Source organism: Colletes gigas, unplaced genomic scaffold (genome assembly GCF_013123115.1).
Source record: "Colletes gigas isolate AHSC1104 unplaced genomic scaffold, ASM1312311v1 Colletes_gigas_Sc00010, whole genome shotgun sequence".
NCBI classification, from domain to species: Eukaryota; Metazoa; Arthropoda; class Insecta; order Hymenoptera; family Colletidae; genus Colletes; species Colletes gigas.
In genome coordinates, this window is record NW_025106639.1 from 9,469,119 (window position 1) to 9,492,755 (window position 23,637).

The 23,637-nt window shown below is 38.9% G+C and overlaps 5 protein-coding genes across 5 annotated transcripts in view; 2 read left to right on the forward strand and 3 right to left on the reverse strand.

The window, feature by feature from the left end:
• Positions 1-3,157: 3,157 nt before the first annotated feature.
• LOC122398060 (RING-box protein 1A) lies at positions 3,158-4,307 on the reverse strand. The gene is made up of 5 exons (XM_043397678.1): positions 4,202-4,307; positions 4,049-4,076; positions 3,819-3,940; positions 3,656-3,741; positions 3,158-3,537 (listed from the first exon to the last, which is right to left on the reverse strand). The coding sequence occupies exons 1-5, from the start codon at positions 4,292-4,294 to the stop codon at positions 3,525-3,527; spliced, it is 342 nt and encodes a 113-aa protein (XP_043253613.1). The 5' UTR covers positions 4,295-4,307; the 3' UTR covers positions 3,158-3,524.
• A 360-nt stretch (positions 4,308-4,667) lies between these two features.
• Positions 4,668-5,548, forward strand: LOC122398059 (vacuolar-sorting protein SNF8). Its single transcript, XM_043397677.1, has one exon. It carries the CDS (start codon positions 4,678-4,680, stop codon positions 5,431-5,433), a length of 756 nt encoding a protein of 251 aa, XP_043253612.1. The 5' UTR covers positions 4,668-4,677; the 3' UTR covers positions 5,434-5,548.
• On the reverse strand, positions 5,468-8,278 carry LOC122398057 (putative leucine-rich repeat-containing protein DDB_G0290503). The gene is made up of 7 exons (XM_043397676.1): positions 8,101-8,278; positions 7,948-8,023; positions 7,398-7,878; positions 6,350-7,334; positions 6,161-6,289; positions 5,689-5,850; positions 5,468-5,624 (listed from the first exon to the last, which is right to left on the reverse strand). Exons 1-7 carry the CDS (start codon positions 8,136-8,138, stop codon positions 5,597-5,599), a joined length of 1,899 nt encoding a protein of 632 aa, XP_043253611.1. The 5' UTR covers positions 8,139-8,278; the 3' UTR covers positions 5,468-5,596.
• A 7,171-nt stretch (positions 8,279-15,449) lies between these two features.
• LOC122397880 (RIB43A-like with coiled-coils protein 2) lies at positions 15,450-17,780 on the reverse strand. Its single transcript, XM_043397342.1, has 7 exons — positions 17,658-17,780; positions 17,397-17,537; positions 17,173-17,276; positions 16,816-17,056; positions 15,928-16,155; positions 15,672-15,778; positions 15,450-15,591 (listed from the first exon to the last, which is right to left on the reverse strand). The coding sequence occupies exons 1-7, from the start codon at positions 17,778-17,780 to the stop codon at positions 15,450-15,452; spliced, it is 1,086 nt and encodes a 361-aa protein (XP_043253277.1).
• Positions 17,781-20,673: 2,893 nt separating this feature from the next.
• LOC122397878 overlaps positions 20,674-23,637 on the forward strand; it is a 41,103-nt gene continuing 38,139 nt past the window's right edge. The window contains exon 1 of the mRNA XM_043397341.1: positions 20,674-21,839. Coding sequence (XP_043253276.1) covers positions 21,386-21,839 — 454 coding nt within the window. The 5' untranslated portion in view covers positions 20,674-21,385. The remainder of the gene's footprint in view (positions 21,840-23,637) is intronic.

Below are 23,637 nucleotides of genomic sequence, written 5' to 3' on the forward strand. Positions count from 1 at the left end.
TTGAAGAATTTTGCAAAAGACCGCCCGAGTCTTGGACGAACCACGGAAGAAAAGAAGATGTTAGTACCGTGTCACGCTCGCCACAGGCTCTGTTACTTTTTTTGTGGATTTAACGAGGATTTACCGTTCTTACGATTCCCTACCTTGTCACCCTACCACTACCACTACAATCTGCATCGCACCCGTAGAAATCTCTCTACGTCGAGGAGAAATCTTTCATTTCCTGTGCTAGATGCGTTTTTGGAATCGTTGCTCCCAAAATTTCGTCTCGAATCGAACGTATTGGTTCGGTAACTACATACCTGTGACTAATTTTGGTCTCCTTCTTACATTCCATTTACTCGCTTCGATCCGTTATCGAATTAAAGTCGAATCGTTTTAGTGCGAATTGAACACTCGACGCGAGTATTGTTCGGAGCTCGTTTACGAAGCAAAGAAAATTAAACTGCTGATATTTATCTTACTTGTCTGAAAAAGTGACGATTTCCGATGAAACGGTGACGCGACGCTTTGGCTGACCACGGAAAAATCTCGCGATTTATCGGGTTTACCTGTCGACAGCCCTAGAGCCTCCCATGGATTCGAAAGTCCGTGATGGAAAAGGGAACAGATGGCAAGAAAACAGAGAACGCAACAGCGACGGGACCAGACAAACCTTGATATATCCGCCAAACACAAGGAGCTAGAACGCCCAGGCGGATTTATCCAAGTTGCGGATAATGGATGGTCTATACCGGCAGGGGAACTTTTTTTAAATAATATAACGTACAACTAGCGGAGAGCCTCGGTTCCGCAGCGTTTTCAAATACGCTTACAACAACCAATAACGGGAAAACGCTTTTCCCTGCCGCGAATTCAACAGCAAAATAATCTTTCGCGAAACTACACGTACTTACAACGATTGGTTTTTTCTTCTTCCTCTCGTCTACCTACGATTACTAGGACGACGAGAACGTATCGAACGTGAAATTATGAAACGCAAAAATACATTTGTCCACTGAGTGAGAAAATTTTAATATTCAATTTTAATATGACCCCGAGCAGCCCTCAAATTTATTTTTAAAGACGTGTTCTCTAATGGCACTCAAGAAGAATAGATTTAGACTTGGAGTCACTTTACTCGGTCAATGATTTATACGTCGTTTAAATATTCCTTGTTGCTCTGTTTAAATAAAATTATTCTTATCGTTATAATCACGATTTATTTATTTAATAAATGTTCGATACACCCGGTATGTCGATGCCATAGTCGATACTATTAAAAATACGAGAGGAAAGGGGAAACAATTACCAAGAAGCAAATTATAAGATCATGTCGGTGCTACACGAAGGAAAAAGAAATGACAGTGGTATTGGCAGAACAACTACCAGACAAAAACCACCATCGGAGGTCGTCGATTGGACGATCCTCGGGAATGTATTTAATTCGATTGGACTATGCCGCCATCTGGACGAGACAAGGAGGACAAGAGGCCGAGAGGGTGACTACTCGCAGCTAGGGTGAGGGAACCTCTGTTTCCGCCGGAAATGAGGCTTTCGCGACTCGTACTCCCATCCTCCATCTCTTTTACCTCCACCCAAAACCTCTTTCGTACCGCCCTTCGACCTGCCTATGACCGTTCCCCTAACCCTCTATCGCGTTCTATCTCGGGGCGAAGACGCAAATCGTATTTATATTCCATTTCTCGCAACCAGGTAAATATTTTGAGCAGCCGCCGGTCACGATGTATTGTGCGAAACTGATTCTCTGAAAATTATTCCAACTCCGCTCGAATACACAGGATTATTACACATCCACTCAATCATTGCAACCCCCACCCAACCTTTCCCAATCTCTGGCAAACAAGGATCACCTTTTTTCAATATATTGCAATTATAAATATTTACCAGCGAAGCGAAATTCAAGTTCGGGACTGAACGCGCAATTGAAAATTGTTGAAGAACATTCCGAGCGGACAGTATTATCGGCGTCGTTTGTTTATTGCGATTTATTTGGAACATGAAACCGTATGCAGAGAAATTAAAGTTTAAATAAATCCCATTTCCCTCGGAAGTATCAGACCGTGTTTACTTTTACGCAAAGAGGAGTTTAATAAAAATGGGAATGTGGATGGTACGAAGAAAAGTCAGAGGACAGAATGGCTCGCTAATGCTCCCCCCTTGCAGGTACGCGTGAATGTCGCTTGCTCGTCGAAGATGTAATTTTCGCTGTATGCCCGGATTAGAAGCCGGCTCGTCGAGCTCCGCGTTCTACCGCTTGATAAGTATTGGCCGTCGTGCCTCTTGAATACGCTGGAACTGGAAAAGAGATTCCGAGATGATTTCAGAGCGATCGATTGGCCTCGACGGTGACGTCACAGGTCGCAGCGATGTGCGACCGTAATGTCTAGTTGGTAATCCACGTACCCATAATAGCGTCGATTAATGATAAGAGCGTGAGAGTAAGACAACCGTGCAGGCCAGTGCAACGTAAAAGCTATTATTATGAGAGGCTGTCGTGTTACTACTTCGATGGAAGCAACTTCTTTCTTTCAAACGGTGATTAGAATGTTACTGTACGAGCATCAAGCGCATCAAGAATCAAATCCTAAAAATACGAGTTACCAAAACTTAACACTTTCTAGATCATGTCTCTGTTAAACGCTAAGGAAGTTCGTCGTTACTAGTGTCGCCGTCAATGCACTCAATTATGCCAAATCTGGCCACACTGGATCTAGCCATTAAGAAGCCAATATCGATTATCGATACTCGTATGTCTGTATCTGTAAAAATCGTATAACTTTCACGATTGATTTTTTTTGTCAATTTTGTTAGGTCACTGCATGTGTTATATTACGTAGTTTCGACAAAATCAACGTCTATTTGAAAAATACAAATTATTGCTAAAAAGAGTAGGTTAGGCGAAATCACCGTTCCTGGAAACGAGGACTAAACTTTTGCCGGACGGTATTTCTTAAAATCAGGTAAGCGGATTATTGGGAGATTTGGTAAAAAAAATTCGCAGAAAAATGCATCAACCTAAGATACTCTTTCTATCCTCTTCAATCTCAAATATAAAAGATTTTGTTCGATAATACGTGTATAGTTTTGGTTAATAGATTATTAGTAACTAAATAGACCTATATTAAAAGGGAGTAACATTATACAAGATTCGGTAAGAAATTGTTGTATTTCTTATAGCTTTTTTTTTTATTCAAGTACTTAAGACTATAAGTTACATTGTGGCATAATGCATAACCGACAGAATAAGAAAGTTTCGGTAACTCGTATTTTTAGGACTTACTTCTCCATCTTAAAACATCTTGCACTTGATACTCGTGCAGTAACATTCTAAACACTGAAACAAATTTTTTAGTTCTTTTATTTTCACTTTCAAAGAGCTTCTAAGACGCTCGTAGGTATATCACTGATTTTCTGCACCCATCTAACAACAAACCGTTTATTGTTGTTAGCACATAATTAAACTTGTGTTGACTTTGACATTCCTGAAGGTTCCGATGTTTGCGGTAATTGAATACATCTTGCTAATGTCCGTATCTAAATAACACACGATAAAAGAATTTGCTAGATTCTCTTGTGCTTTTTCTACAAATGCACAAACAATAGCCAAAAACTTTAATAAGCCTGCTGTGTATTGTTGTATGTTTTTACTCACTTCTGAAACTCCCACTCCCGATTGTCCAATGGACAAACTTGTCGAGTCTTCAACCAACGTGAGATGCAATGGAAATGGAATGCGTGCTATGTGAAAAAAAAAAAATGATTAAAATATTAAGATAAAAGAGTTAAAACATATTGTTATTCCAATTGATATGTACATTGCATACACCCCAAGCTACAGTACATTCCTCGCTAGTGGCAGATGCTTGATTTGCTTGACATTCTATACATAAATCCATTATATGATTTCGGCATATAGCGCAGTTGTCTACCACGATATCTGTAAAAATAATTAAGTGTGCGATTAACGATGAATATCATAAATCTACCGTAACTATATTGTAATTAGTAGGAATCCATCAAGATAACAAAATTTTTAAGCACATACCCCATGCCCAAAGTGCCACAGCGTTCCACTAAAACGAACAATAAGTCATGTGTTTAACAAAGCAATAAGGTTAGAATTCAGTAATCACACTATTAAAATGTATAATATTTATACATATTTTGTGGAACATGGTATTCGGTCGTTTTGTCTCACCTTTTTCACCTCGAAACGTTTTTTCTCTCCTTTACTGCTACTAGAAGTTGGTAAATCGCTTTCTTCATCGTCAATATCCATTGCTGACGCCATGTTTAGACTTTGATATTAGTGGGCAACTGACACCTCGTGTAAAACATTCAAAATACGGCGCACCATTCATCGAATTACAGTACTCATTTCCGTAATTATTAAACAGTTGTTACGTACGATAAAGTACTATATTATTTTAGAATTGGAAGTTTAATTTTATAATTAAGAAGTAGTTGGGCATCAAAATGTCAATAGTGAAAATGTGTATTATGTCGATGCCTCGATACTAGGTTGTATTTTCGGAAGAGAAACTAATTACATACTGGAAGGAACATGACAGTTACCTTAATTGCTTGAAAGCTGGATAAGATAACTTCGATTTTACATTGATAAACGATTTTTAATTGTATACTTTTAATCTGAAACGTACCATAAATTACACGATGAGGCGAAAAGCAGGCGTTGGCGCGATTCAAAAACAAAAACTGGAGCAAGAAAAATATAAGGATAAGGGAACAGAAATTCAAGAAAACCAGTTTGAGCAAATGACAAAACAAATGGAAACTTTTCGCGTCAATCTGGAGGAATTTGCAACGAAGCATAAAAATGAAATTAAAAAGAATGCACGATTTCGACGACAGTTTACCGAGATGTGTGCATCCATCGGCGTAGATCCTTTAGCTTCTGGAAAAGGTTTTTGGTCGGTCCTTGGCATAGGAGACTTTTACTATGAACTCGCTGTGCAGATCGTTGAAGTTTGCATGGCTACAAATTATAAAACTGGTGGCTTGATATCATTGGATGAACTTAGAACAAGATTGATTCAAGCCAGAGGTCGTAGAAAAGAACATCAAGAAATAACAAACGAAGATTTATTAGCTGCAGCTAAGAAATTACGAATCTTTGGAAGTGGATTTTCAGTTGTCTCGATTGGTAGGGGTAAATACTTGGTACAGTCTGTTCCAGGCGAACTAAGCATGGATCATACTGCTGTATTGCAACAAACTAGTTTATCCGGTAATGCATATGTTTCAAAATCTATGCTCTGCAAAGATTTACGATGGGAATTAGATCGTGCTCAAAAAGCCTTGGATCACATGGTAAAAGAAGGACTGGCATGGTTAGATGAACAAGGTGAAAATGAAATATTATATTGGTTTCCAAGTTTATTTACAGCGTGTATTGTATCCAAAGAATAAGCAGAATATTCAATGCAACATCAATAGATAGGCAATGTTTAAAAAAAAAAACAGAAAATGTATCTGTAGTGAAAAATGTATTTTTAATGTGAATAAATTTACATACTCTTATAATATGTACACAATCGGATATCCAGTGTAAAATTTGTTCAGATAAATATTGTCACCTTATTTCGTTTGCTACATTAAATCTAAAACAACACATTTAGTCGTTTTAGAATGTAGTATCATTATAAAAATACATGCAACACATACCTTTGTATGTCCTGCAATGTATGTTGCGCCATTTGCTGCTTGCAAGTTAACAATTCTGTGCTTAATTCATGATTTTCCTTTTGCAGTGTACTTAATTTACATTTAAGTTCTTTAGTTTTTCTTTGAAATTTAGCTGTCAATAATTTTGTCTCGTCTCTCCATCTAAAATAAAATTCATGATCAAAATTCGTGATTCTTCCGTCAGTAGATTCGAACGTCGTCGTTTAAACACCGCAGCGATAATCCCGTGTGTGTTTATTCTATTTCTTTCTTACAAATACAGTCGTTTCCGTTTTAGTCCGTGTTGTCAACAATGATCGATCGATAAAGCAATAGCGATATGTATCGATCTTTACATCGAGCGACGATTGTAACATGCACGAAATTATCGTCGCGGTGTTTAGGATTTCTTTTAAGTCTCCTGACGGAAGAAATCAAGTTATCTAGATATGTATGTATAACATATTCATACTTTTTACTCAATTTCTGATGAACTTGAACATGATAGATTAATTCTTTCGTTTTTTTGTCAAATTTTTCCTGTAATTTATTCATATGATCCGAAAAAACCATTTGGCAGCAATGACACTTATTTTCTACCCTGGAATAGAAATATTACGTGTAGGAAAGTTAGAAATATTATAAAGCTTCGTTCGCTTACGTTATATCCAAAGTACGCTTCTGCTTTGTATCGGGCATGTACGGATTTGTTTCGTCGGCCAAAGCATCTTGTAATTTAGATTCTTTCGTACAGTTTCTTTTCTGAAGATTAATTTCCAATTCATGAATTTTATTTTCAAGAGAATGCCTTTCATTGTCTCTTTTTTGTATTTCATAATCAAAATCGCTTTTCAGTGACTTTAATTGCAATACGAGATTTTCTTTAACGCCTAATGTTTTAGTCAATTGACTTTCTAAATCGGAATATTGCTTTGTTATGTCTTTGTTTTCACGGTCCGCTTTTTTTATTTGATCTTCTATACTGTGTTGTTCCAATTTTTGTAACTTATTGTTCGAAGTAACTAGCCCGCCTTCGAGTGTAGTAATTTTTTCTTTCAGTTGTTTAATTTCTATATCATACCTATTCTTAGCTATCGTTTCATCATACACCTGTAACTGAAGTTCTAAGCGTTTTATTTTTTGCTCGTAATCCAATATTTTTACGTCGCAGTCTTTACGTATTTTACACAATGCCTCTTCTGCAAATTTCAGTTCTCTTTGAGTTTTCTCTACCAATGCTGTCTTCTCTCGTAATTCTATTTTAAGCTCTTTAATTTCTGTTAAATATTTATTTGTACTTAATTCAATTTCTTCTTGCGTTTTTTTATTTAATTCTCGTATCTTTGCATCATATTCATTTGCTATTAGCGATAACTGATGTTCTACTCTGGCCTTTTCTTCCAAAACAAGTACTTCGCGATGAAGTACTAAATCCTTTTCCCTAACTGCAGATTCTATCAGTTCAATGGCTTCTGCCATTTTATTCTTGGTTTCCTTATCCTTTACCATTATATTGTCAGCATATCTCTTAACTTCATTCAATTTTTTTTCCAAATCCAATTTGGTTTGTACTATTTTATTAGTCTCTGCTTTAGTGTAAGCCAATTCTTTTTTCAGTGTCTCTATCATCACCTGGTTATTCCTATCTTTTAAAACATAACAATAATGTTCCCACTTTATTACAAAACATTTAAATATGTGTTACTGACCTTTATCTTGAGCATCTTTTTGCAAACTTTCAAACTTCTCCAAAAGTTCATTCTTTTCTTTACTTAAATTTTCAACTTTTTCTTTACTTGTCTGATACAGCATTTGCTGTTTAACAAAATTATTTTTGGTCTGCGATAGCTTTTCCTCCAACATTTTAATAGCTTCAGAATAACTCTCCTTAATAGCATTTGCATGTTCCTGATAAAATTGTGTACTTTTCTCATCTGTACGAAGCCTTTTTAATTCTTCTTCTAAGGCACTTACTGTATTCAATGAAATATGCCACAATTGCTGAACCGAATCTTTTTCACTTTCCAATAGTGTAATACACTCTTGTAAATTTGCTATTTCTTTCTTATACGTATCTTGGCTATTGCATTCTTCCTTACGAATTCGATTAAAAGACTCATGTATATCGTTAATTTTGGGGCTTTCATTTTGCAGAATTTCTAATTCGGTTCGTATATTATTTTGTTCTACCTAAATATTGTAAAACACAGCCCTTAGAAGTATGTATAGCATGTAGTTAATTTTATAAAAGAAATATACCTTGCATAATTCCAAGTCCCGTTTGAGATCCTCCACGATCGTTTGATGTTCCTCGAGTATTATATCTCGTTCAGTGCTGTCGATAAAAGAAAGTTTATCGAATAATTGTCGTAAATATGTCGTAAACACAAATTGTATAACCTCAAAACTAACCCTTGTTTCAGAACATTATCCTGCTCTGTATCGAGCATTTTATCGCTACAAGAATTTATACTTTGCAATATTATCTCGATCGAGAGACCATTGTAATAAATATGTGGTTCGTTTAATTTATATTTGCGACATAATTTAAACGATTCGTCATTCACGTTCTACACGTAAACATCAACAATTCTTTCATTATCAACGGGCATGTATGGACGTGGATTACTATGAATAATACAATTTCAGTATTCAGCGGTATATTTAAAGCATTACAATAAAATAAAATATTATAAATTCGTGCGTTCATCTGTAAAATTTGTTTATTCTTATAAAATATAAAAGCTACAAAAAATGACGGTACAATATCGACTGAAAATTACATATAAGGCATACGATTGAATATACGGTATTGATTGAAATTTAGATCGACACATTATTAGTGCTTATGAACCGCCATTATCGATCGAGAATTTAATCTTTAAGAAATATCGAAAGACGGATGCTTCGCACAGCAACAAGAGTAAAATGTGACATTAATCATTAAGTGATTAAATATTAGCTTGGAATCTTTATTGCATGTCGTTTACTATTGTGTTCTCTACCTAGGGTAACCTTGACCACACGGTATCAACAAAATTATTCATGATTCAGGGATTAACCGTGCCTTCGAGAGTCGAGAGAGGATCCCTTCCCCACTCCTCGCTCGATTGGCTACGTGACGACAGATGGTGCGGGGGGGCACTGCGGGGTCGTCACTCGTTCGGTGAAAGTAAACGTGTTCGGATCTGTTTAGACATGTCTGGAGTCTGGCGTGTAATGAGGTACGTACTCTTAACCTAACGATATCCAGACATTTCTAATCTCTACGATTACTCTCCGTCACTCTCTGTCGGTGCCTTTATTTAATATTAGTACATTTTGACTACATATTTAATCGATAACGTGAAAATAGTTGAATCGGTTTCGCGCCTTTTCATCGATGTCGATAATTCACCTCAATTATTATTATATCTCTCTAAATTACAATTTCTTACAGCATATTTCGAATTTAATCGTAATTTGTATTTTATTTCTGTTGTAGCCTCTAATTCCAAGTCGACTTCAAGGAAGGACGCCACGATGATTGGAAATATCGAGTCGAAGGAATTTGGCGCGGATTACATATTGGTAAAATCTAACCCTACATTAAAAGTAACGTATACATTCGGGTTTATACATATTTCGAGTTATTGTTTGTTGTAAGTACGACGTATAATTGTATAATAGGTCTGGGTTAGGATTGAAAAGGAAAAGATTTAATCGAACTTTTTCCTATTTCGATTCGTGACGCGTACGTGATTTCGATCGTGTGATTATTTAAAATGGCGTCGTTAAATTAGAACAATGTGTATTTTCCTATATTTTGATCGTGATTACATATTTCCGGATATCGAATAACTAATTAATTGTTCACAAATCTGTCTTTATAAATTATTGCATTGCATTTGTATACAGTTCTATGTGTAAGCGTAGAATAACGTAGTAAATGTGAAATTAGAATATACTAGTGAGACATTACATAGTAGGAAAGAAACTTTAATTTTGGAAAGTTTCAGAATATTTATAGAACTCGGGTAATATTTTACAATTCGGTATAATCAATCTGATCGTGCTTACAACTCTAATAACAAAAAGCTATAATAATAATTTGAATTCTATTTACGAACAATAATGTAACATTGAAATTTATATTTGTTAAAAATATTTCATTACATGATGTCTTTGCAGGTTTAAAACGATAACAGTATTTCCATCGAGAAACCAAGCAGGGAACCAAGGACGTGTTTATTTGTTATTTCTTGTATTCCTTATCACCTTTTCTTCTAGGTATTTTCAGGGCCGAGCGCAATGCGGCCAGTAAATTCAGTGTTTACGTTGTTTAGAGTTTCGTGTTTTTCTCGAAGCACAGCTGCTTCTTGTAGATTATCGTTCGGATTTTAGGGACACGCGAAAGTAGAGTCAGTGTTTATCGCGCATACGTAAATATCTTTCAGAGCATCGGGGCTCATTTTTCTTTATGACTCGCGACTAGAATCATTTGTTCGCCGCTGTTGATTTTCGGTCGCGTAAATTAACTAACATTAGTCTTTCACATATATTAGAATTTTACTTTTGAGAATTACATTCATTCGTTATCGGTATTAGAATCAGTGCATCACTGAAGGGGAGTTTTTAGCGATTCTCCGCGAGAGAAAAATGTAAGTATCGCTCAGTCTTGAATATCTTGAAATTTTTATATGAAATTAAAACTCTCTATAATTTTAACAAGAAATTATAATTGTTTTCTTCTCCTTTACAGCTTCTTAACCTCATCTCCGAATCGATGATTTGTACACAACCAGGCAGACAACTTTGTCGGTGATTCACCCTGGGCAGCAGCGTTATCCTGGACGCGTGGCACAGGTACTTATTCTTCATCGCGGTCAACGATCGGTGAGTTGCATGCGATTTTTATTCCTCCGGTCCCCATGTCGTAGGACGAAAGGTCCGAATCGACATGGGTAACTGGTTGTATACGTGCTTTATTTGGCAAGTGAATTGACCGCAGGTATTTCTATACCTGTGAGTAGTAACACATATTGTTTTATCTTACCTAGGATATATTATTTAGAATCTTCTTGCATATCGCGATTTTTAATATAAATATCATAGTATGATAAATCATTTTGAATGCGAATATTTACTATTGAAAGTATATTATAGAGTCACGCTTGTAATACGTTTTACTTATAATTACATTCATTTTAGAATTAATATCGAATATATATTTTTGAATATCGATATGATTTGATTAATATGCAAGAAGATATTTCGCGACGGATAGATTCTAGAGTCAAAGCAACATACATTATGTACTATTTTTACATTTAAAAATATGCTTTGACGACAGAATCGTCCGAGGGTTACATATTTTTATCAATTTGCTTAGATTTTCAAAGTAATTTATTTTATCTCAAAGTCATAATTAGAATCATTTCTTACATAGAATTCAATTTTCATTAGTAGAATTCTCTTACAGAAATACATTTTTTAAATACCTATTTCACGTATTAAAATGAAACAAGAAAATCTAGTCCGTTATAGATCGTTAATTAGATTCTAACCATTTTTTCTAGTCAGGATTTTCAGGTTATTTTTCCGTGTACATTGCCAAATCTCACTCAAGTGCCCAGGTGCTACTTGCGTGAGTGGAGGCAATGTGCACGATGACTTGGTTTATAATAATTACTGATCATACATGTATGCGATTGACATTGGCTAGTGTATCGTGCGCGACGTAATTCTCACATGTGTGTGTTTGTGGTTAGGATGTGGAATTGCGTCGTTTAAAAATTCATTATACTTTGCAAAGACAATTTTATTTCAATTTGTGGATATTTTTTCCATATCTTATAAAATATAAATGAGAATCAGCTTCCTTATATTGAACGATAGATTGAACAATTATATATAATAGTATATTTTATTAGCTGAAAATAACGTAATATACATATGCATATAATATAGTAAGTACGCAAAGATCACTAGCCTTTGTCAGTCGATTTCAGGGTTTGGTACGTATCTTAGAGTGTGAATGTTTGCAATGTTCGGGTGTCGGAGGAACCCCGGGGTTTCCTCCCTAGTTTAGGTCGCGCCCGAACATTTTGTATGAGAAACGTGGAGTGTGTGTTTGAGAGAATGCATTTTGGAATTTTTTAAATATAGCGTTAGGTAGGTAGGTAGCTTACTTTCTGGTGTGCGTGTGTGTTAGATGTAAGTAGGTAGGGCCAGGGCAGGACTGTCCACATTAGTTATACATCGGGTAGGCGCGTTTTCGCGTGGCAGTCCTGTACCTGTAGTTCGATTTCGAGAGTTGAAAAGTTGGCCATTCCAAACGGTTTCTATCGTTTGTTTTGGTATCATATACTTTCGATTCTTGAAGTCGCTCTTCGTGTTCGTGTTCGCGGTCGTGGCTAGGCCCCTTTCGAAACGCTCGTACCCCTCGAGATTCACCACGTAAGCTCTTCCAACAATTCGTGCATTGTTGGAAGACTACGTATTGCACAAAATCTCGAGCCCGGTCTTACGTAAGTTTCAGGCATCGGCAGGACCGCCGAAGAAAGAAAAGACTCAAGGAGTCGAAGAGGCCCTGACAAATTGTCGCAAGAATGGGCAGCAACAAATGGCTCTTCATCTTCATTTTCGGATGAAGATGGAGAGTCATTCTCTGTTACTACTTTTGTCAATGCACTTGCCAGTAGTTGTAGTATTTGTAGTTTTACAGATCCAGTGTTGGGCATGTATCGCGGTTTGCATTAGCGTTGCGAATCACGAACGATCGCGTTGCTATTATTTTAACTTCACGGTGATTAGACTTAGAGTTGCGGTCATTTTTCGCGTTTGCTTTACAGGTTAGTGTCGCAAACAAGAACTGATCACGGTTTGCTATTAGCGTTACGAGACATGAATGATACTCGCGTTGTTTGTCCAGATAATTCTGCAAATTAGTTTTGCAGTTCCATTTAGAGTTGCGTACTTTGAGAATTTTTCGCGATTTCTTTCAGAGTAGCGTCGCGAATAAGAATCGATCACGGTTTGCATTAGAGTTGCGAAATATTAATCGCGTTGCAAACAGTACGAACGAATCGCGATTATATTTCAGGCGTTTTGTGTTAGTGTTGCGATACTGACTAATCGCGTTTGTTTTGATTAGAGTTGCGACATATATAACATGTCCAAACACACACTGGAACCTGCTGCGCTGGATTAGAAAAATTAGCGTTGCGCATTGTACTATACGCGATTTTATTAGTGTTACGTAACATGCACATTGAATCGCGTTTGCTATCTGGATAGAGTTGCGATTAATACAAATATATTATAATCAATGTTAGAGTTGCGAACGATGAATACTTTTCGCGTTTTATTCCAGAGTAGTGTCGCAAATAAGAATCGATAACGGTTTGTTATTAGCGTTCCGAAATTGAAATTCGCGTTGCTTGTCTAGATATTGTTGCAAGTAAATTGCATTAGCTTCGTAGTTCCATTTAGAGTTGCGAACATTGAGAATTTTTCGCGTTTGTTTTTCCAGGGTAGAGTCACGTGCAAAGCTAATCGCGGTTTGCAGTAGCGTAGCGAGAGATTTATATTGATCGCGTTGCAAATTTTATAATATGAACTTTCTTTGATCGCGATTGCTTTTAGAGTTGCGAATGATTTTTCGCGATTGCTTTTCAGAGTAGGATCCAGGAATCACGAAACGTGATTCTCAACAATTTGGGACAACAATTGCACCATCAGTATCATTGTAGTTAGTGTTGCGTATTATTTAACATGGATGCGCCTAATTGTATTAGAGTCGCGAACAACTAAGCGCCCTTGCGTGGCTGCTATCGGGAGATTTTTTATTTTTACAAATAATGAAGCATCCCGCGATTGTTTTTGAGAATTTTTTAATTAGTAAATTAGAGTTGCGTGTAACGAAGCGCCCTACGTGGCTGCTCTCGGGAAATTTTTCAATTTATATTTATTAAAGTAGCGTTGCGATATGAAAAATGGTCCACTCACGGTTTCTCTACAATTTGTCACGAGTGGACGATAATATTTTTTGTGTTTAATCATATTTCTCATATTAGAAATTGTGGGTTTGTCGATGGAAATACTGTTAATAGCTTTTTGTTATTGGAGTTGTTACGGGATACATATAGTATATTTTTTCAACCGCAGTTGCTTTGCATTTTTTTGTAAGCATGCAGTATATATTTTTATAAATATTTTGAATTCTGTCCAAGATTAAAGTTTGCTCGCGATCTTTCTTTATAATAAAATGATAAGTAAAACGCTTGCAATAAAAAGGTATACAAATGCAATTCGATGGTTTATATTGATAGAGTCGGTATTAACGCGTGTTCGTTATTAGATTTTTCTTTATGAAAATAATTTTCATTCGAATGGAAGAAAATATAGTTATTCTAATTTAAATAACGAATCGAGCAAACTTTCAAGACATTGTCTACTGTTTATAAAGTAGTTCATTGTTTAATCTATTCTTTTTTCATCCTAACTCAGACATTAAATAATATTTTTCTTGCATTAAATCTGATTTTTATTTTACAGTGAGATAGAATAACGTATATTTTGCTCGCGTATAATTTCTATGTATATGTACTAATAATTTGATAACGCGTACAATAGGGTGGGAATTCTATTTTTCTGGTAACCCAAATTTAACGAATTTTGTTTCATATTGTCTAATTTGTGTTTCAGGAAATCATCGTGGGATAAATAGAAGAAAGAAGAATGAAGAATTATATATAATATAATAATTTGCTCCACTTTATGTTTATCTATATATTTCCATTTATTTTGGTCATGTATTTTGTTCACGTAACCTAAATTTGATGGAATTTGGTTTCATGTTTCGTACATGCAATTTTATTTCAGAGTCAACAATGTTTTTATATTTTAATGCGTTATGTTTATATTATGTATTATATTATAATGTATTTTGTTAGATTTATAGTTAGGCAGGCTGTGAATGAATACAGGCAAGAATGAAGATCATATTTTCATCTGTGTTGTGATCTGATTGAATAGGAATGAGTTGGAACACTTTGCAGTGTGTTTGATTGTGTGTGAATCTCGTTTTGGTCAGAATATTCAATTCATATTATTCGATCGTCTTTGTTTCTTGTCGTTGAGCCTTTATCCGGCAAAAACATCTGAGAACTTTGCTGCTACGTTGTTTGCTATCATCGTTGGTTGCTTTTTCGGTTTATATTTCGTTATACATATCGTTAGAAATGGAGGGTGGTTGGGATTCGGTTAGGGCGGGTCTCCATTCGCAGCAACCTCCTCGTGGTGAGACCTGGGTAATGTTATTTAGGATTTAATTAATAATTGCAATTATTAATTAAAAACTAAATAATATTAGCAAATTAGGCTGCGATTCGGTTTGTGTAGGTAATCATAATTATAGAGCTTCTTCGCTGGATTAGTTTTGATTCTCATAATTGGTACAAACACGTGGGACATGTTTTGGTGAATACACATACCCCCGAAATACGTTTAAAAAAGCATAATTTCTGGACGGTTTGAAAGACTTTAGCGTTTCAGAAAAGTACATTGAATGTAACGTTTACTCGTATACATATGTCGTCCGTGTTGCAAGATCCGAAACATATCGATTATCAATAAATGTTTTTAATAATAATTCATACAATTTTAAAGAGATGTAAAACCGTAAAAAAGTAACAAAATATACAATTTTCTTGTATCGTATATATTCGTAATAGAAAAGATATTATTAATGTTGTTATGTGAAAAATCAAATTTTTATTTCATCGAGCATCTCTATTAAATTGTTCAAAAAAGGCGGCAGTCGGTTTGTTTTTGTAAAGAGTTCTATTCAGATACTCCTGATGGGACTTGTGTTGTTCCGCGAGCTGCAAATTTTCTTCGGCTATCTTCTTCTTAACATCCCTGTAACAGAGCAATTTGGGAACAATATCGGAAAGATTCAACTTACTTATTTCAACTAAATTCCAAGCATAAAGTCTTACGCCCTCTTTCGATCAATCTCTCGCTGATGCTCGTTCGCGATATGCGCATGGAAATTCATCAGTCGGTCCCATTCTTCGTTCATTTGCTTCTCTTCTAATTTAATGTTCTAGAAAAGAAACAATTCCTTGAGCACGAAATGAATTCTTTCTCCCGTTTGCCGAGGCCTCTCACGGCCGCGACAAACGCTTGGCTCCGCTTCAACCTTTCACGGTGGGTCGTTAAAGCGTCTTCGAAACAACGTTTCACAACTTTTACCTCGATTTCTTTCATCTGACGTGCTTGCGCATCCCTGAAAATCTTAAGCTCGTCCGCGGACATGCCCTTGTAGCGCGAGGCCAACGGCTTGTGCGGTCCACGAGTGCTCTCGGCCTGCTCTTTGGCTTCCATGAGGAAGTCACCAGTCACGTGATTGTAGATTTCCGCTTTCTTGTCCTCCTCGTCTCGAAGGGCTTCGCAATGGCGGTATCGTTCCTGTTCCTCTGCCTGTTCACGACGGGAGGGGGCAAGAGGAACGATAAGAGCCCATGTGGTCGTTCGATTAAATTGGAAGGCAAAAAGTCAAGGACGGGTGCACATGAATTCAGGATGGAGAAGCAGCGCGACGATCGTTCGCCGATATTATTATCGAGACCCATAACGTCGGTGACGCGTCACCGAGTTTGCTCATCGGTCATAGCAATCTCATAGCCAAAGCAAACAGTGCTCACCTTCGAGGAAGGTTTATAGGCTCGTTGCAGCTCACGCTCGTGTAGAGTGTGTGCACTTTATTTTCATTAATCGCCGAGCAAAAAACATATCGAGAACGACGAGATCTCGGCGCTGTTAAACTCTGACATTTCACGGCTCGTTTTCGGTCGCGGGAGTTAACGAAAGAGGGCCTTAAGTAAATTAATGCGACGGAGTGTCATCGAGCGTTAATTATCCGGCTCTCGGCTTTCTCGTAGTCCGCGAACGTCGACGATCAACGAGAACAGGAACGACGATCGAATCTCCATCCGAGCGATAACACGATTCGCCTCTCTCCTTGTCTCGAGGAAAATAGAATCGCCGGATAATAAGATTCTTATCTGGTTCGCAGTTCCTGCCGCTTTGTTGTTTCTCGCTGTACCTAAGTACGAAGGACTAAATAGGAGAAAGCCTTACCAGGGCTCGATTGAATGTTGCGGTAGCCTCGTTCAACCTTCGACGGCATTCTCGCTCCATTCGATCTAACGTCATGGCACGCTTGTCCCTGGAGATGACGGCTTCCTGGTACGCTTTCTCGGCTTCCTGCCGATCTCTCTCCGCCATCGTACGTTCGTCCTTTTGCTTTTCTATCCACCATCTCATTTGCTCCTTTTTCGCCTTTGAGCGTTCCTTCGAGTCGCCTTCCTCGCCCTCGAATCTGCATAATGCCACGATTAAATACAGTATTTACATCGTCGATAGAAAGACAATATTCACTTCTGTGCAAAGCCCGATCCGAAACGCGAGGTGTCATCGTCGACTGTTACTGGACACTTTTTTAGAGTATTCGGATCGTATAGATCGTAATCTCGTCGATCCTCCGTTCGCTGGTAGTGTCGTCGAAAATTTTCAATCTCGACGTTCCTCTGTCGCCTCTCCTATAAAGATCAAAGATGGTATTATTAAATAACGCTGATTCCGTGTGGAATATTTCGAAGCGAAACATGTAATCGCGATAGTTTCCCTTATTACTAATCGCGTAATTGACAGGTTTCTACCTCTTCTTGTTGTTTTTCGAGATGCAAGGCGAGTTTACTGCTGCGAATCAAATTCTCGTCAAACTCGGATTCTTTAGCCTGTTCCAATTCGCGTTGCTGCTTCTTCTCTGCGACCTGTTTATCCAAAAATTCCTTGTCTATCTGCAAACGTTACGAGCAGAGATCGTTATGTCGGATTCCGAATACAATAAAGTCGTCGTTCTTTCGCGTATCGAATACACGTTTCAAACGCAAGAAAAAAAAACTGTGGTTGGTACTCACCCCGATTTTCCTGAATCGAGGATTGAATATACGTTGCTTTCTCTCTTCTTCTATCTGCCTTCGGCGCTGGATAGAAGCAGCGAGCTTCAGGTCTTCCTTGGTGACAGTTTGGAACTTTAACATCGTGTTAGATTTCAACCGTAACTATAAGGATTGCTGGAAACAATAGTAATCGATGCACGAGTGAGCTTAGCCAGGAAGCCACGGAGTTCGGATGGAATTCGTTACCATGGTGCGTTTGATGTCAATAGATACCATGCCGAATTGTATATTTCGAAATCCGTGTTGCAAGGCTTGTGCTCGTGCACAGGGTGTGTCGTGCAATAAAAAAAAAAAACTATCTAAAGGGAAAGGTTAAATGTCTGGTAATATCAAATTTTTTTATGGTATTGCTCAGACGTAGAAAAATAGATATTACTACGCTGTTCAACTTTTCCTTGTATAGTTTTCTTCTACATATACTTTATCAAATTCTATGTATAATTCGTCACCGTTGCGTGACGCACTCTGTGTAATTGGACTCACCGGTAACGCGATTTTTTCAGCATATCCTATTATATCCCTCGCTGTAATAATTCTATATCGTGTGCGACTTTAGAAAACTTTTTTTTTAACACGATCCACTGCACCTTATCGACAAACATATGTGAAAGTCACAGCAAGAACAACGTGTGTCTTTTTTATTGAGTCGAAGCAAACAATCGCGCGGTGCGATGGCAATCAATACTTTATCGTTGAAACTGTCGCTGTTTCCGATTCAGGTATTGCTTGCCCGATCGACTCGAATCTTTCTCAAATTTCTGATTTTTAAATTACGACGATGTCGGTCTTTGTTTAACACATGTACGACCATCGATTATTCAGCGAGTCAGGAAATTTGCACGACGGAGTCACGCGAAGAACAGCTGTTGAAAGCGTAAACATGCGTTGTACTATCTGTTGATTCGGCGAAAGTCATTATGCATGACTTGTAACTTTGCGGTCTCGTATTATCGCGGCTGGACGCGTGTACCGGTCGTGTAATTGTAGTGGCAGTACGATTGCGGAGGAAACGAGAGAATTAGAACTCTTTGGCTATTTCGTGCTCGTGTCTTTATTTGCATACGGTGAATCAGGCGGATCGTACGTATGTGTTTGTAACAATGAAAATGCAGTAACGAGAGCGCTGCGTGGGTCTGAATTGACCGACTCACACGGAAGCCGCGGAACGTGACTGTTTATAGAATATTCCGGGGTCGAGTCGTCGCGTGAATCACAAGAAGCTCGAGTAAATCGTCGCGAAAGCATCCAGAACTAACGATTCTTTACATCTTTTATTCGGATATGATGAAAGAATTGCACATTATACGCTGTCCCTGTGCATGGAATAGATTTTAAGGACGTAATCGCCTTGTTCATCGATTCGATCGATGCATTTCACATGACTCATTTCTTGGAAAATCGCGTTATTTCGATGCGCGATATTTCTGAAAAATACAAGAAGGAAAGGTGACAGCTACGAAATTTCATTGGTAAATATTTATGGAGGCCAGAATTGAATAAATTTTACTCGCGAATGACCAATATAAACATTTTTAAATACATTCGTAAACTGGCGTTTGCTCGTGGCTTTGTTCGTCCGAATACTCGTTTAAAAAAATCAAACATTTTTATTCATTGTTCCAATCACTTTATTTATTTTTACGATCGTCGCGAGGGCATAAAAAATGTAAAGATATTTTATTTTTCAGCACATGTTTATACACGCGTTGTTTTTTTTGTCAATGCGTTAAATGTGCCAAATAGTCGTAATTGTTTTCTACCTAGTGAAAAAACACACGTGTCTTGGCGTGACCTATATTCGCCGTATCGGGCCATATGGCGTCTGATCGTAAGTGCAGAACACGCAAGGCTCTACACGCCGAATGAAAATGTATCCCCATGGTGGAAAAGGGATCTATGACTATAAAAGCGGATGCGGATTACATTGCGTAAATATAAATTCGTGTTAGAGTCAATCAATTCGAATTATTCTAAACTCGAAAATCGACTAAAACGCTTGAAACGGGCTTCTCGATTAAGAAGATAATCTTCGCAAAATCAACTAATCGATCGTTGAACTTGTTCGTATGTATACCTATTCCTCCATCTCGCGCAATTCAGCGATCGTAAGTTAGGAAGAAGAATCGATAGTTTAGATGATGCATATACAATTTTAACTTCTGAAGCTTAAGCACTTTTCTCCGTTCTGTCTCGTTACGATGACATCACGACGCTAGCTGATATCGAGCTCTATATTACGTGCTTAATATAAACAACTCCCGCCAAACTATCGTATCGTCTTTTTTCACGAGCGATATCTACTTGAAACGCATTCGCAGCAATCATAATCGAATCGATGTTGAATTTATTTAAACTTATCTTGTAGTTTATAATGTATCGAAATATGTTTACAATAACAAACGAAAAATCTCAGTTGTATCGATGATTTGACTTATAAACATGCCTACAGTATTTATAAAATACTCTACTATTTTGCAGTCTGCGATTTCGTTTTCAAGATATAAGTAGTTTAAGTTTTTACACGTGAGAACGTCATGGACGCGTGTCTCTGACGTATACGCGCGTGTGTGCGCATATACGAGTATTTTTTTATCGACTTCATTGATCTCATCCTTATCGATTCCATGTTTGTCGAGGTTTGTTCGAAATCCCAGTAAAACCAATCAATTCCCCACTACTTCAACATACATATAACGATATATGTACATATACAATAAAAATAAGATTCTGCTTCGGAAGGAATCATATTTATTTTAACTAAAAGGAACAATTCTCCTTCCCGTTTCTTCCCCCATCTGGTATAACCTGTAGCGAAGCGTACTCGAAACATGTAGTTACGACGTACATAAAAGAAGAGAAGGAAACAATCGTGTAACCGAATGTTTTCTTTTTGCTGTGTTTGTTGACCATAGTAGATATACCTATTATTTCTCGGAACAATAGAAGAAGTAAACGTGAAATTTGTCGTGCGATTTAAGATGAATCGGAAAAGAATTTGGCGAAAAAGCGTGCTCCAGGTTTTCGCGGTACCGCATACAGCTAACCCAGAGAAAATGCCCCGAAGCGAAGCGAGACTCAACGGCGCCTGCGTGGCCATGTGACGTCATTGGCGAACCGGGCAGCTCGTCCGCTAGACATTCAGTCTCGCCTCAACTTCGAAGGAGGTTGTATCAGTAGCGCATGTTGCTTGACCGAGTAGTATCGCGGAAGTAGTCGTATACTTAGGAACTCTACTATTATCGCGCTATCGTTTCAAATTCATATACAACGAAACGGAATCGAAGAAGAGTGAAAACCAAGTGCGCGACAACCGTAAAACCGTTGGGTCGTCGAGATCGATTGAAAGTTTGGTACATCGAAAAAAGGTGAAAAATATTTAGAAACATCTTTAATTACTCTCTCCGTCGTTTGCGCGGAGAATTAGACGGCACGCGATACGCTCGCGTTTCGTTTTCAATAACTGTTGGAGTACGTCGGTCGAGGTACGATAATCGTCGCCGCGTCATACGGTTCTAATTAACGTCTTCGCGTTAAACACGTGCCGATCAGCAGAGTAATTAAAGCAGAGAAAAGGAAACCGAGATTGGATCATCGTCGTTTCTTTTCCGTTTGGATCCAAACGATGCTCCTGTTGTTCTCCGGTTGAACGACGCTTCTATTCTCGGTTTCGCTGTCCCTTGGAGTGCATGAAACGGTCGAGTGAGTTACCGCGAACGTCACTTCCTGCCTCCTCTTACTATGCACACCGAGAGAATCGCGACTACTATGAGAGAATGAGCTGCTCGGTGAAGATCTCGTGTGGCAAGAGTTGGAGCGGATCGCAACGAAGGATCAATTCCCTCGCGGAGGAAACGACGTGTCCAACGACTGGAAGTGCTAGTTGCGCGGGCCTGGTCGCACCGTCGGTCGCCGTAGCGTCGACGTCTGCGTCGACCACGGCCACCACGTCCACGCCGACGACGACCAACATCGTCGCCCAAAGTACGGTCAGCAGCGTCAGCCAGAGAACCGCGCCATCGCGCCCTATCAGGTCGATCGCCGCTAGAAAAGGGGAGGATACCACGAAACTGTTTAAGTACATCGAGGATAACGTCATCGGCAAGAATGGCACGTTCTTCGGACCATTCGGCCGCAGGAAAGGTCAGTGATCAATATAGTCTTTACCCCTACCGTTCCCTCCAGCCCTCTTTCGCTCTGCCCCGCCCACCCCTCGTACTCCTCCATCACACACCCCCCTTACCGACCATGGCCGACAACACGCATCGTTCGCGACACAAAGAGGTTCGTCTAGCTCGGTCCACGAAAATACATCTCGTTGAGGTTGTCAACATTGTGCGGTCGATGCAACGATGCAATATATATACATATATCGATAAAGCCGAAGGTTTCCTCTTGTTCTTGGTAGTTGTCTACGTTCCAGCTGTAGTAAGTTTGTCGGAGGTATTCCCGCGGGTTTATCCGTCCACCCTTCTCGTTGGTCTTTTTTGCGAGAAAGACGATCGGCGGCCAAACCTGCGGGCAAAACTACGGTAAACCTCCACCGTGTATGGGTCGCTGTACCGACGAACGGACAAGTTTTTCTAGAATCGGTCGCAGAAGCCTGGTTCTCTCGAGCCGTTGCTGGTCGGTCTCGCTATACTAGCCAGCAGAGGGAGACCCAGCAAGTGTACTCGACGTACACCTTTCGTAACTCGATACTTGGGAGCTGCGCGGAAACCTCTCGCGTGCATCTGTGTATTGGAATTATGTATGTATCTCGAATTAAGAGCATCAAAATGCGCACGCATTTTATTGCTCCAATTTTGCGAAAATAAACAACGACCACGACCACGACGCAACGTATAAGATACTGTTGGAAAGAGCACCGCCAGAGGTCTTCCTCTTCTATCGCCCGACGAACGTACCTGATCGCTTACGACGTTTGCATAATTGATTCGCATCGAGTTATTTTGCTTTCGAGAAACTGTGAGAGAGATGAAGAGCGGGAGTCGTCGGTAATATATGTGTTCGTCAAAGTAAACGTCGCTGTCCTGGTGCAAAAACTCGTATATCGGAGCCTATTAAATATTCAAGGGGGCACGAATGTTTGTGCCGTCGTGTTATTCAGGTGTCGTTGGCCTACGATCGTCCCGAAGGCCACCCATTTTTGACCCTCCGGATCACTTTTAGCATCGTGCGGAATCGTATTCGTAACGCGCGTTCGTTTCGCTCGATTTCTCTTTGATTTACGAACGCCGTGACTGCTCGAAAGTACGAGGCGCGCTAGCTTCGGTCGGAGGTGTCGGATCTGTTTGTCGAGGCCTCTGTTTTTTTTTCCGGGGCACTTGGTACGCACGGCGCGACGTCAAGCATCGTTTAATCGAGTTAGACGTACCTACCCAAACCGTTTACTCGGCCGACTATGTTTGCTAAAGGAGAAAAAAGAGAAGAGTCCGATATTTTGGTGTACGCATTTTCTTCATCACCGGGCACAGTGGCCCGCGCGCGCGCGATGCAAATAAATTGCCAGCGTAGCGCGTTAAAACGCTTCCTTTAGCGAGCACTTGCATTCCTCCTATACGCTCACGTTCCCGATCCGATCCGATTTCTTTCGAAAAGCGTCTCTCGGCCGCCTTCGTTCCTCGACCGAGTCGTAGCCGATCTAGGTGTGGAATAGTCGAGCAAATAATAGATAAACGACGTTTCGTAATTGCCTCGGTAATCGCCCAGGTTGTTTGAGATCGTTCTTTCTACAACGAGATACGAACACGGCGTCGAGTGTCCTTTTTTTCGCGTTTAACAATGGATTCGTTTCAAAGGATAATTAAAAGTCTGCGCGTCTAGGTGCGTCGTTTGTTCGTACGTGAGTTATTGTTTGACCTATGTAAGCACGAGATGCAGCAGCGTCGAAGAGATACGATGGTATCTTTTGTCGCGGTCGTGTACTATTCCTCGCGGT